The following is a 13339-nucleotide window of genomic DNA, read 5'->3' on the forward strand; positions in this document are numbered from 1 at the left end:
CTTTCTCCCCTAGGTCCGGCTGAACTCCACCTGTCTCCGGGTGGTACGTGGAACGAACCAATGGGAAAGGGAGTCCCATACACGCTGGCGGGAGCATCCAATCCACGTCCGCGTCTCACCGGGCCGCCCGCAGCGCCGCTCTCGGCGGGGCCCGCTGTCCCCCGGGGGGTGGGGTGGGCGTCCGCTACTGCGCAGGCGTCCCAGGAAGCGCTCGCCCGAGCCGCGCTCGGCCCGCGTCCGCCTGGCCCGCCAGTGCCCCGGAGCGCGCGGTTCCGCTAGCGCCGAGTTCCGCGCGCCGGACCGAGGTGGCCGCGGCGGCGGCGGCGACGACGGGTGAGTCCCGAAGGGAAATGCCACTCCTTTCCCTAGCTCGGAGGGTCGAGACAGTGAGAGCCGCTGCTCCCTTCTTCTCCACGCCAGGCTCCGGGCGCCTGGCGGGGACGCGCGTGGGGTGCCCGGGGCGGCGGGGAGGTGGCGCGTCCCCCGGCAGGTGGATGTCCACTGTGACGGGAGGTGACGACGGGGGTCCCGGGACAGGAGTGCGGGCCTGGCGGCCTCTGCCTCGGTGTCCGCCCTGGGCTTGTCGTGCTGTCGAATGGTATTCCCGTCCTAAAAATACTAGACACCGAGCAGAGGGAGATGCCGGATGCTGGGTCAGGCGCTGCACAAACAACCGGTCCCGTGCTGGTCCCAGCCCGGAGCCTTGAGGGCTGCCCAGCTAGTGACCGGACAATTCCGGTGCACCTTTGGTAGGACTCCAGAGGGCAGGGCAGTCTGCTGCAGGAACGCGGCAGTGCGGTTTTCTCTCTTCCCGTTTTCCCAGAGATTTCCCAGTTTCAAGGGCACTCAGCTGCGCCTCTCCCCCGCCCCCCCCCCCCGTCCCTTTCCCTCAACTAATTTTAAAGTCAGTTTTACACAGTATAGTTGGGAAGAAATTATGTTGGATCTACAATGAGTGCTTACAGAGGGACATTATTTTATACACAGCAAGATAGATGTACTGACTTGAAGAGGTTAGAAAGTCTTATGTGGCCTAGAACAGCAGAGAGCCATTTAGAATAGACTCTTTTAAGACGCAGGAAGCTTTTCAGGGAGTTGGGTTTCTTCCCTTACTTAAAGTCTTTGGGTAAACCACCTGTTACGTTACTGTGCACACAGGTGACAGTGGATAACGCTGTTTGAAAGCCAGCCACATTTGTATTTGGCTGCACCACAGAGCAGATGGGATGCTAATGCTGGAAAGTGCCTTTTAACTTGCCCTCTTCCAACCCAAGCCTGTGATGCTCTAGGTAATTCAGTGAGAGTTGACTGACATGCATTCCACCCAGGCAAGACAGTCAACCCAGAGGAACTAAGGGATGTTTTGTCTCCTAAATTGGAGACTACATCGTATTTCTAGTTATTGTCAAGCTGTCGGACGCAGTCCAGATGTGTCTGCTTTTTTTTTTTTTTTTAAATTCCCTTGAGGTTTTTGTTGGTGTGAAAAATGACAGAATTTCTTGCAATGCTTTATAATTTTATTCTTGGAACCATGGCTTTCTCATTCTATGAAAATGTGTGAGGACCTTTTTGCTGGTGGTTTGTTTACAGCTTAAGACTTGGTGATAAAATGAAACATAATGTGATAAGCTTAAAGACAAGGACTCAACCAGTGTGCTGAATTTTCCCAATCCTGGGTTTTATAATAGAATATGTGTTTTGAATATCCTTTTTATCCAGAATTTGGGGAAGAAAGATTTTTCATTTGTATTTTGTGGGAGAGGAGGAAACATGGGTTTTCTTATGTGGTATTGCTTTGCATATAGGAAGTAGTGTAAAATATTCTCATGTTAAAACACCCAAATCTGCATTATAAGATGCACAATTCACACCATTTTTGAGGCAAACTAAGATGATAAATATATTTTGCTATTTTGTGGTGGGGCATTTAGGGACACAGTTTCACTTTTAAAAATAATTTTATTGATATATAAGATGCCACCGAATTCACTCACTTATGTGTGCAGCCGTATGAAATTATAACCATCATCACAGTCAATTTGAAAACACTTTTCATCACCCCCAAAAGAAAGCTCCCCCTTGGCCTTTACTAACACTTTCTCGCAAGCCTACCCCTGAGTAGTTACCCATGCTGTCTTAGTTCTGTAGAACTGCACCTTCTAAACATTTCCTCTTAATAGAGTTGTACCAGAGGCGATCATTTGTGAATACCTTTCTCTTGTGTTTTGGGCATGGCATCTAGGTTTTGGACATAATCAAAGGTTATGAAAATTTGCTGCTAGATTTTCCTCTAAGAACTTCACCACTTTAGCTTTCATGGAGGTCTGTGGTCAGTGTTGAGTTAACTTTCCCGCATGGTAGGGCCCGGGAGCACCATGTTAATTCTTGTGCATGTGGCCGGCCACCCAGCTGTCTTTGCAGCATTCCTTGACTTGTCTCATCATCTCTCTATCAGACGTAACTGTATTTGAAAAATTTTAGACACACTATAAAATTCCATATAATCAATCCAGTAACCAGTGGATCGTTTTTTAAAAGAGTGATTAAGAATAACTCTGAACCTGCGATGTTAGGAAAAATAGTCCTAACTAAAGTAGTAAGATCGAAGTTTAGGGGTGGTATAGAGCGGAAATTCCTTTTAGTAACTTAAATTTCTTCTGGGGTTATTGTGGCATCCAAGTCCTTATAAACTGTGTCTGTTAGTCAACTTTATGTCAAAATTGGAGCAAGTGTCTGATGAGATCCCCCCCTCCAGTAGCATTTATTTTGTCTGTATTTTATAGCTGTATTTTTTTTCTTAAATACAAACTGGTGATGAGCCAGTTTGATAGGATTCTAACAGCTATGCATGTGGACTAAAGTAAACTAAGAGAAACTTCCGAAACCTTGGAATTATTTGTGTTTTGACCAAAAGAATCATTTTTATGTTTTCATCTATTTTTGTAAACCTTTAGAATAATTTTTACTGTTCTGAAAGAGCAAAATAGACAAGCAGGAATGTTTATGGGGACAAAAATATGTCCCATTTCCCCCCCAGAGCTTGATGATGTGTGGGACAGATATCAATAGGAAACTGGACAAGTAAAGGCAATTTTTTTCTGTATTTCAACTTTATTGTTATCTTTAAATTGAAGTTCTAAAATGAAATCAGTAAAGCTGGTATGTAAAGGATTTGTAAATGCTGATTCTCTTCTGCTGGTTCAATTTCTGAAACTTAAACATGAATTGTGTTTTTTATATTCTAGGAGCCCTGGGTGCTGTGTTCAAGGTGTTCGTTATGAAGTTATTAGTAATACTTTTATTTCTGGGACTTCTCAGCGGTTGTAGAGGTAACTCTTCCTATAGCTTGACACCCCAGTTACTCCTGGTGTCCTTTGATGGATTTAGAGCCGACTACCTGCAGAACTATGATTTTCCTCACCTCCAGAACTTCATCAAAGAAGGTGTCCTGGTGGAACATGTTACAAACGTTTTTATCACAAAAACATTTCCAAACCACTACAGCATCGTGACTGGCTTATATGAGGAAAGCCATGGCATTGTAGCCAACTCCATGTATGATGAGGTCACAAAGAAACATTTTTCTGAAACAAATGATAAGGATCCATTTTGGTGGGATGGGGCAGTGCCTATCTGGGTGACCAATCAGCTCCAAGAAAACAGATCAAGTGCTGCTGCTATGTGGCCTGGTACTGATGTGCCCATTCACAATACCACACCTTCCTATTTTATGAATTACAGCAGCTCGGTGCCCTTTGAGGAGAGACTAAATAATGTTACCGAATGGCTCAGCAGTTCCAACCCACCAGTCACCTTTGCAACGCTCTACTGGGAAGAACCAGATGCAAGCGGCCACAGGTACGGGCCTGAAGATAAAGGAAACATGAGCAGGGTATTGAAAGAAATAGATGGCCTTGTTGGTGATCTTGTTCAACGACTCAAGGTGTTAGGACTGTGGGAAAACCTTAATGTCATCATCACGAGTGACCATGGGATGACGCAGTGTTCTGAGAACAGGCTGATACATTTGGACTCCTGCCTGGACCATTCAAACTACACAGTTATAGACCTCACCCCTGTGGCTGCCATTCTCCCCAAAATAAGTAAGTAGCTGTTTAAAGTAAGACATTTCTTTCAGTGATGGGATCAGTCATAATACACAGTTCATATTTGCTTGGGAATCTCAGTGTAAAGCTGTCTCTTTTCAACGTCCACCAGCACAGGCCACATAATGGAAAGAGATAACGGGGGTTAATGAAAGTCCCCGTGTGTTCACGCCCATCTCGGACACTGTCACATAATTACTCTCGGTTTTGAGAATTGAAAGTAATTTAATCAGATAACATTGTCCAGAATGTATTCCTGTTTGTGCTAGTCAGATACAGCTTTGCTTCTAAGTCAGCCACCGGTTTTTCTTTTGTATCCCTTTTACAGACGTAACAGAGGTTTATGACAAACTGAAGCACTGTAGTCCTCACATGACTGTTTATCTCAAGGAAGAAATTCCTGACAGGTTTCACTACCAGCACAATGATCGCATCCAGCCGATTATTTTGGTTGCTGATGAAGGCTGGACAATCGTACTAAATAAGTCATCATTGAAGTGTAAGTATTTATTCTGTACTCAAGGCTGTACCACACACGGGAACCTGGGTTTGGAAGGCGGGAACTCTGATTCAGCTATGTTTATACGGTTCAGTTTGCAGAGGTAGTTCTCAGGTGATTTTCATTTGCTAGCCATTGCCAGTGGCCACAGTTTCACTCTCCCATTAGGAGGCTCTGCAACTTTGTGGGAAAGCTGCAGTTTCACTTTCTAATTCCTTTTCCTCGTGTGTATTTTTTTTTTTTAAAAAAAAGAAGAGTTCACCCCAGTGACCCTTAGACTTTCCCAGATGGTGAAATCACTTCCTTGTGTGCTGTGGTCTGTGGGTCACTGGGCAAGAGTTGAAAGCAAACAGAGGGAGCGGTCAACTAAGTTAGCAAAGTAGAAACATCACAGCTGCTCCCTCCACGTGGACAGCACAGGGTGATTACTGCTCTTGTCTAAGATGAAGGTTATTCACCTGTATTTCGTATTTAATTTTATGACTCAAGAATTCTGATGTTGGAGTACATCGCAGGGGTCAGCGAACTTCCATAAAAGGCCAGATAATAAATATTTTCGGCTTTGTGGGCCAGCTGGTCTGTGTTTCAGCTACTCGGCTCTTTTTCTAGCATGAAAGCAGCTATGGTTAGTTAGTAAACTAATTGAAGCGGGGTACGTAGAAGTGGATGTTGCCTTACGAACACAGGTGAAGGACTATAGGATGGGAATTTGGAAGTATCAGGCAAGGGTTAAGACAGACTGGGTTTGTGTATTATTTATGTTGTTTTAAATACTTACTTTGTAAACTTGGAAAATCCAGAGCAGAGAACAAAGGCATCACAATCCGTCAGTATGGAAGTATCAACACATGTTATTTGTAGGACGTTCCCCTCCCAATACTTTTTCCATGTTACTGACTTGAATTAAAATTTTAATTACAGTGGAATCATTGGGGACTTGTCATATCAATCCCAGAACATTGCAACAAACTTCCATATCCCTAAAATGGAAATTCGTGAAATTCAAGACATTCACAGACAAGGTTGTTAGAGCTTATCTGAAGAGTCGGGTGTTGGGTTTCTATCAGGGAAGGTTATTCCCTGATAAAGAAAAAATGTTTTTCTTTGAGCCAGACATTTGGTGGAGTTACAAGCTGGAGTTGTCTGGATTTCTATTGCATTCAGTACACAGATGCTTTCTCTAAAATCCTCACTTATCTGCCCTTCCTGAGTTTTTGAGGTATGTATTAACTGGCAGTAAACACATTGTGCCATGGTATTTCTTACTGGAACAACTGAGATAGTTCAGCCTCGGGGCCCAGCCCCCCTCAGTGCTCCCCCCCCCCCCCCCCCCCCCCCCCCGCACTCCCTCAGCTGTATAGGACCCTCAGCACTTGCACACTTTTTTAAACTACCCGTGCTGTTGATGGTGAGTTTTTTTTTTTTTTGTTTTGTTTTTGTTTTTGTTTTTTTTTTTTTGGTTTTTCGAGACAGGGTTTCTCTTGTGTAGCTTTGCGCCTTTCCTGGAACTCACTTGGTAGCCCAGGCTGGCCTCGAACTCACAGAGATCCTCCTGGCTCTGCCTCCCGAGTGCTGGGATTAAAGACGTGCGCCACCACCGCCCGGCTGATGGTGAGTTTTTACCTCTAGCCCGGGGATGGGTAGGTGAAGGAAGAGGTTTAGGGTGGACGCATACATACGTACATCAAGTTGAGAAGTATTAAGGTCTAAAGCCACGATTCACTAGGAAGAGAGGTGTGTGCATGGAAACAGGCAAGCTTCAGATGAAGGAAACACAGAGGTCATTTCTGTCTTCTGTATTACAGCCGGCCAGAATCTTGACAGATGGGGCTGGGCTGGCAAGAAGCTGGTGCATGTATAGTGAACAAGTTAATTTGTAATAAAAGACTCGTGTGTAATGATATAGTCTTTTTCCCAGTAGGTGACCATGGCTATGACAATTCTCTGCCGACTATGCATCCATTTCTTGCCGCCCATGGTCCTGCTTTTAGAAGAGGTTACAAGCAGAGCACCATGAACACGGTGGATATCTACCCAATGATGTGCCACATCCTGGGACTGAAACCACATCCCAATAATGGAACGTTCAGCCACACCAAGTGCTTGTTAGTGGACCAGTGGTGCATTAACCTCCCAGAAGTCATTGGGATTGTTGTCAGCGCACTGTTGCTGTTAACCCTGCTAACAGGCCTCATGATATTCATGCAGAACAGAACGCCTGCCTCCCGTCCGTTTTCCCGCCTTCAGCTGCAGGAGGATGACGATGATCCTTTAATTGGGTAGCCCACGGTGTCTTACTAATTTCAAAACTAAGGATCCGTGCAAGGAATGGTGTTACAACCGTAGAAAGATATATGTCAAAAGGGAAGACAGACATGTTGAAAGTACTTTGTTTTGTTTTGTTTTCTCTCATGTCTCATTTTGGTGTGTTGCCCGATGTAAATGACCCTGACACTAGTAGATTGCTGGAAGACCAGTTAAAAGCACCTGCTTCACTAACAAGGAGTAGCCTTGGAGAAAATACTCTGGTTTCTTTCTTTCTTTTTCAATAAATATCTAACTTTAAGTGAAAATATATCATAATTTAATAGGCATGCTCTTCTAACAGATTTATATATTTGTAAATGACACAAAGATATTTATGTAAATTGTGAATTTTGTGTACCCTGGAGAAAAAGTTGCCTATATTTTTATATTTGCCTTTAAGTAGTGTATATCCCAAGAAAACCCTTGAAGTAGGAAATTCTGTGATGGTTAATAAATTGATTAGCCACATAGTATAGCTGTAACATACAAAGAAATCATTTTAAGTAAAGCTGCTAAAAACAAACAAAAACCAACTAAGACTATGTAATAGAAAGTCTGACCTTGTTAAGACCCTTAGCTGTTGACACCCCAGAAGTTGTGTCCTTGGAGCTGGGCGTGGTGGTGAACACCTGAAGGCCAAATAGTTGGGTGGGTGAGGCAGGGACTTTGTTTTAGTTACATTTTTTGGATACTCTTGTTAGTAAGAAATTTCAAGGAAAATTGTTTTTCCCTATTTGTGTTTAATGTCTTTGGGTAAGTTGTGTATGCAAGTGTGTTTGCGTGTGTGAGATTGTGTCGGTGTCATGTGACTTATAAAGGGGACTGGACTGTGTGCCAGAACACAGCCATCTGGAAAGGGTCAGCCCAAAGGACAGGTCACTTCTTGATAAACACCTTGGTTATTTATCAGTTTCCAAGTTGATATTACAGTTAAAACTCCTGTTACAGTTTTCAGTTCTCATGTTTATTGGAAGTGTTCAGATGCTGTGGGAAAAAAATCTGACCTGAATATAAAGCTGCAAGGTCAGGAGTTTTCTGTTTACCTCTGAGACTTTGTGATGTGCCTTCCGTACGGCAGAGTGGTGAGAAATGTAGACCCGAGTTCGGTGTCTCCCGCTCTTTGCAGCGGTCATGTGCTGAGGGCGGAGAGCGTCAGCCCGGCACTGCTCCCTCAATTGACTCCACACCTTTCCTGAGAACCATGGATCTGGTGGGAAGCACCGTCATCATTCCCTGGCTAGTTGGTTCCTCAGAACCAGAATGATTAGAACAAACAGCCTGTATTATGTCCATTAGAGAAAAGACCAGTGGTTCCTGTACTAGTGTGACCTTGAAAGTTTTGACAATATAAAACAAACTTTGTTCTTGCTATTAAGATACAAGATGGCTGTCCAGTAAGTGTGCAGCAGTACAGGAAGGTGAACACCGATTAGCCGATGACAGAGGACACCTCCCAGTCATCTTAGAGACATGGCATTGTGTTGGCTCACTGCTGAGTTTCTGAAGTCGGATAGCCAGTGCCACAGTATCGGGGTTTTGAGAGGAATCTCTGTACAGCATACATCATCTGTGCTGTTAATCATAAAATGTGTGTTTTAGGAACAGGACTGATTGTTCATGAACATTCTGATTTATTTCGTTACATAAAATAGTGATACTAAAGGATAAAGAGTTAATCAAATAATAGAAAAATTCCTACATACTTCAATTTCCATTTTTCAAAGAAAATAACAAATGAACTGCCATATACACTTTGAAAAGAAATTAGTGGCCATTTGAACTGTCTGCCAGCAGAGTATTTAATATTAGTTGAAGATGGCTTAGTCCCACAGTGCTGTCTATGGGTTCCAGTGACTCTTAGCTTGATTGTGGCGTCTACAGTGTCCAGCCTATGAGTGGGATTTTAGGAAGGGTGTCGTAGGAAGGGAGCCCTGTCAGTGTCTCAGCCCTTGCAACAGAGGTATTGATTTTGTCTTTTCTTCCATTCTCAGAATACTAGAACTAGGTAATGTTTATAAAGTGCTGATTCAGGAAACAAGGAATAGTATGTATTTCACCAAATAGATGATCATATTGAACTGTGTGCGAATTCATCTGTGTCTTTGGAATAGTTTATCACCATTAAAGCCCATGACCGCAATACTGCTTTGAGAAAACCTTGTAGTGAAGCTTTGACATGGAGGTTTGCATGTGTGCGTCATCACATGATGAACTAGGATTCTCTGCTTTCTGGTCAGGAGAAAGTACTGGCTTCAGGAAGTACTTAGCTCTTGATGACAGTACCCAAAGGCAATAGGAAGGTGTCCATGTAGTTTTGTTAATCCCCTGGGTCAGTTCAGAATGAAGCGCCTTGACTTCACAGTAGAGGGGTGATCACGGTGCTGTCGGCAGTCTGTTGCACACGCTCTTCGGGAAGAGCGAAGGGGTAGAGGGAGGCTTGCTAGCAGCACTGTCCAGGAAGCTTCCTCTAGCAATCCACGGGTAAAGCCTTGGAACAGGAAAGGAGCAAATGCCTTTGCACTGATCTTGGGTGTTTCTGGCCCGTGCCCAACTTGTGAGCTTTAAGGATGATTGGCTTTAATTCCTTTTGTGTAGAGTGGTTTATTTCATTGTTAATTTATAACATTACAAATGAAGGACAAAGATTAGCTGTAAAGCGTGTGTTTATTGTCCTTCTCAAACAGTGTGTAAATACAGTGAGTGCTCTAGGGAAACTTGTAGTGCCTTAAGTTGAAGGAAATACATTTTGACCATATTGTTTGAACTTGTAGCTAATGACTTTGCTTCTGATTAAAATTTATGTAAATAAAGTCTACCCAAACAAATGCAATATCAGCCTTCCTAATTTGTCACCTTCTTACAAAATCTACATACTGTGAAAGATGTATTGTCGGGACTTGAACGATTCTGTGGAGACCTTTATAGACATTCATTACAGATTTTTTAAAACCAGGATTAAGGGTGGATAACAGCCAGTTTTTAAAACAGCATAAAATACATGTAGTATGAGGACATCATTGGCAAGAGAGCTGGAATAAATTTGTAGAACCTCCTGAACATGAATCTTAAAAGTTCTTATTAATAAAAGCAAACCCAGGAGCCAGGTAATGGGGTGAATGCTGGAAGATCAGAGTAAGAGAACACAAGCCACCGCTACCTCACCTCACCAATCTTCTCAGCCAATCCTGTTTCCTCAAACTGAAAGCCTCATCCGGAAAGAATCTCAGCTGAACTGCTGCTCAAAAGCCTAAAAGCTTAACCAGACTCTAGTTCCTGGTCCTATGCCTTATATACCTTTCTGCTTCCTGCCATTGCTTTGTGGGATTAAAGGTGTGTGTCACCATGCCTGGCTGTTTCCAGTGTGGCTTTGAACTCACACAGATCCAGACAGATCTCTGCTTTTGGAATGCTAGGATTAAAGGTGTGTGTGCCACCATTTTCTGGCCTCTATATCTAGTGGCTGTTCTGTTTTCTGACCCCAGATAAGTTTATTAAAGTACACAATATATTGGGGGACATAATATCACCATAGAACTAAGATCCACTGGCTTACAATAAAAGGGAAGAAATTTTACAAACTGATTACAGAACAGTGGGATTTGTATCTAAACTCTGTCTTTTCTGGAACTATGGGCATTTAGTGACTTATCCAAAAGCATATAGATTCAACTCCACACCCTCCAGGAGAGCATTCGTTCATTCAGTATTGTTATATTCAGTGAACACTGCTAGGAACTGGGAAAACTCGTCTTTCTTTACTCTGGAAGGGAGGTCTTTGAAAACTGGAGAAATTTGTGCAAACAGCTCACATCCACCTGTGGTTTAACTCTTGCTGTTGAGTTTCTTGGACCCAGAATCGTTTTCTAGGCCTTCCATTTCCAGAGTTTGGATATCTGTTCTACCTCTTTCCCCACCTGTAACTTGGTTCTGTTCTTGGGTATTATTACCTTGTCCCTCCCCCAACACATACTTCAGCCATTGCTTGAGAGAATATCTGAATATTCCAAGATCCATTTGGGTCCTAGGGTGCTGTCACACAAGACGCTGATTTACATTCTAATACTTGTGAGTGTAGTGGTTTTCAGTGTCGAAAGTGCTACTGCTCTCTCGGGTCCCATCGTCAGAACCGCTCAGAAGCAAATGCTGGATTGCTGCTCAGGCTTTCTGCCCGCCTGAATATCTTCATCCACATTAACCCATGACATCTAATTTCTGCCATCAGTACACTGAAACTAGGGAGTCCCCCACTGGCAGCTCTCTGATGGTAATACCCAGCTGCCTACCTGTATCCCGTCACACCTTCCTGTGTGACAGCCTAATGGCCAGTCCTGCAGTTAGTATGTTTCCAGGGCACCATGCTTAACCTCACTTTCATAAAGACAGTAGCTGTTAGCTCCAAAACAAGTCCAGAAATTATCCATAAACATAACTGAAGAATTCAGTACTCCTCTCTAATTGATAAGACTAGCACCCCCTAGTTCTCCAGAAAGGAACTAGATAAAAAGGATATCAACCACAGTGACTTACATGACATTGAGAGAACTTTGCAGCCGAAGCTGCGAAGGACATCTTTTATAGGCCCATGTAGACCAAACAACTGATTATGCTAAAGAAATTGATTGCTTTTTTTTTTTCATTCAAACGTTCTGTGAAGGTGCCCTGCTTCCTTGGTTGTTTGGTTTTTAATTGGTAAAAGGATGTGTAGAATTCTATCGTCTTAATGGTAGATCATGTGACTCAAACAGTCCCCTGGCTAAGACTGGAGAATCCGGAAAGAATAGAAAGTTAGTGCTCCAGGTATGAAGAGGTCCAAAGACAGTGGAGAAGCAGAAGGCCAAGGCTGAAGAGAAGGGAGAGCCGCTTACGTGTGAGTAGCCAGAGGCATCTGTGCCTCTGGAAAAGGCTGTGGGCCTAAGAGGCTGGACAAACCATGGAGTGGGGTTGAAAGAGTCCAGGGGTTTCCACCTGGCTTCTAATCATAAGAATCCATTTTACATTCTTTGGCACAACTAAATATGGAAATACACATGAAATGGATAATTTCCTAGGGAATTACTAACTATAGAGAAAAATACAAGGGAATGATTTATTTACTTGCTAATTATTTTATTTTCACAGTGAATTTTATTGTGTATATATACAGTACCATGTCATAGAATAAATACAGGTATTAAAATGGTTGCCATAGTGAAACATCGTATCTATTACTCCCATAGTTACTGTATCAATTTCTGTATTTAAAACAGGTTCACAGGGTTCTGAGCTATTGTACAAAAATGTATCAGGCAAAGACCACAGTCCTTTTTTTTTTAATAGTGTTACATTTGAAACCATAACAACAAGTTTTAGAGAAAGATGAATTCTTAGGTGGAAAAAAAACTGATATCAAATCCAATAAAGATAGAACAATCATCTTGAATGAGAAAGTAGCAAAATGGAAATTTAATTAAACTTGACAATTAATTAAATGTAAAGGAACAAAGCATTTGAATGAAGATGGCTGTGGTTAATGAAATTGGATGAAAAGGCATTAATTATAATCAGTGTATAAGAGAGATCCCTCAACTCCGAAACTGCACATTGAAAACGAACACATGGAAATTGATATGAAACTCTCATCTGGATTAGCTGTGATCAATGTCAAGGGCTCTTAAGAGCAAATTTCAAGCTAGAGAGGAACGTTGTATTATGGTCAAAGGACCCACACATGTGGGGAGACAGCATTGCACATCCCAAACACACAAATCAAAAATGGATGGAGACAGAGACTCCCTAAACATAACTTAAAAAAAAAAAATAGAGTACTCCTCTCTAATGGATAGAACTAGACCAAAGTCATGCAAGGAAATAGACTCGCCATCAACCACTTGAGACATTGAGAAAACACCACTGTGCAAACTGCAAACGGTGTTCTTTCTGAGTACATGGAATCACCAAGACACGGTGTTCACATTGTCATAGAAGAGTCTTAGTAAATAGTCTCAGAGAATTGCAGTCTTATAAATTACACTTTCTGACCAAAGGGGAATTAAACTCAGTAACTGTAACCTGGAAAAATATTTTGGAATTAAACAGTATGCTTCAAAGTAAACCATGAGTCAGAAATGCAAATGAGAAAGTATTTTGCAATTCTAATATATAACTTATTGAATTCTAAGATATGCCGATAAAGCCTTATTTAGGGGGAAATTTACAACCTTGAAATGCTATCCTAAGAAAGGTTTAAAATCAACAATTTAAGCTACCACTTTTTGGAAGGTAATGAGGAAAAAAAAAATTGCAAAGGCAAAATCTGAAATAGAAAAGACAAGCTTGTTTTTATAGCCTTATTAGTAAAATGGTTAAGTCCCCAGTAAGATAGCCCAAGTTAGTAATATTAATTAAAAAGGGAGCAGTCACACTACAGTCCTAGATTTAGCAAAAAGAT

The 13339-nt window shown here is 42.4% G+C and overlaps 1 protein-coding gene across 8 annotated transcripts; it reads left to right on the plus strand.

Annotated features, from left to right (window-relative positions):
• The first annotated feature begins 203 nt into the window (after window positions 1-203).
• On the plus strand, window positions 204-9742 carry Enpp4 (ectonucleotide pyrophosphatase/phosphodiesterase 4). Of its 8 annotated transcripts, XM_042266709.2 has the most exons (6): window positions 609-749; window positions 3246-4103; window positions 4435-4605; window positions 5527-5627; window positions 5719-5824; window positions 6524-9742. In XM_042266709.2, the coding sequence occupies exons 1-5, from the start codon at window positions 647-649 to the stop codon at window positions 5821-5823; spliced, it is 1338 nt and encodes a 445-aa protein (XP_042122643.2). In that variant the 5' UTR covers window positions 609-646; the 3' UTR covers window position 5824; window positions 6524-9742. The 8 variants fall into 8 exon arrangements, with proteins under 8 accessions (XP_076413931.1, XP_006991566.1, XP_076413930.1 ...); XM_076557816.1 differs by lacking the exon at window positions 609-749 and adding an exon at window positions 204-333 and having other exon boundaries at window positions 5527-5824; window positions 6527-9742; XM_076557813.1 differs by having other exon boundaries at window positions 547-749; window positions 5527-5824.
• The last annotated feature ends 3597 nt before the right edge of the window (window positions 9743-13339 follow it).

This window comes from Peromyscus maniculatus, chromosome 21, assembly GCF_049852395.1.
Source record: "Peromyscus maniculatus bairdii isolate BWxNUB_F1_BW_parent chromosome 21, HU_Pman_BW_mat_3.1, whole genome shotgun sequence".
Taxonomy (NCBI): domain Eukaryota; kingdom Metazoa; phylum Chordata; class Mammalia; order Rodentia; family Cricetidae; genus Peromyscus; species Peromyscus maniculatus.

Bases quoted from the DNA above. Each gene is read 5' to 3' on its own strand.
- Enpp4 (XM_042266707.2), top strand. From the start codon at position 647: ATGCTGGGTCAGGCGCTGCACAAACAACCGGTCCCGTGCTGGTCCCAG. The intron at 750-3,245 runs GTAGGACTCCAG...TTTATATTCTAG, and splicing joins ACAATTCCGGTGCACCTTTG to GAGCCCTGGGTGCTGTGTTC. The intron at 4,606-6,523 runs GTAAGTATTTAT...TCTTTTTCCCAG, and splicing joins AAATAAGTCATCATTGAAGT to TAGGTGACCATGGCTATGAC.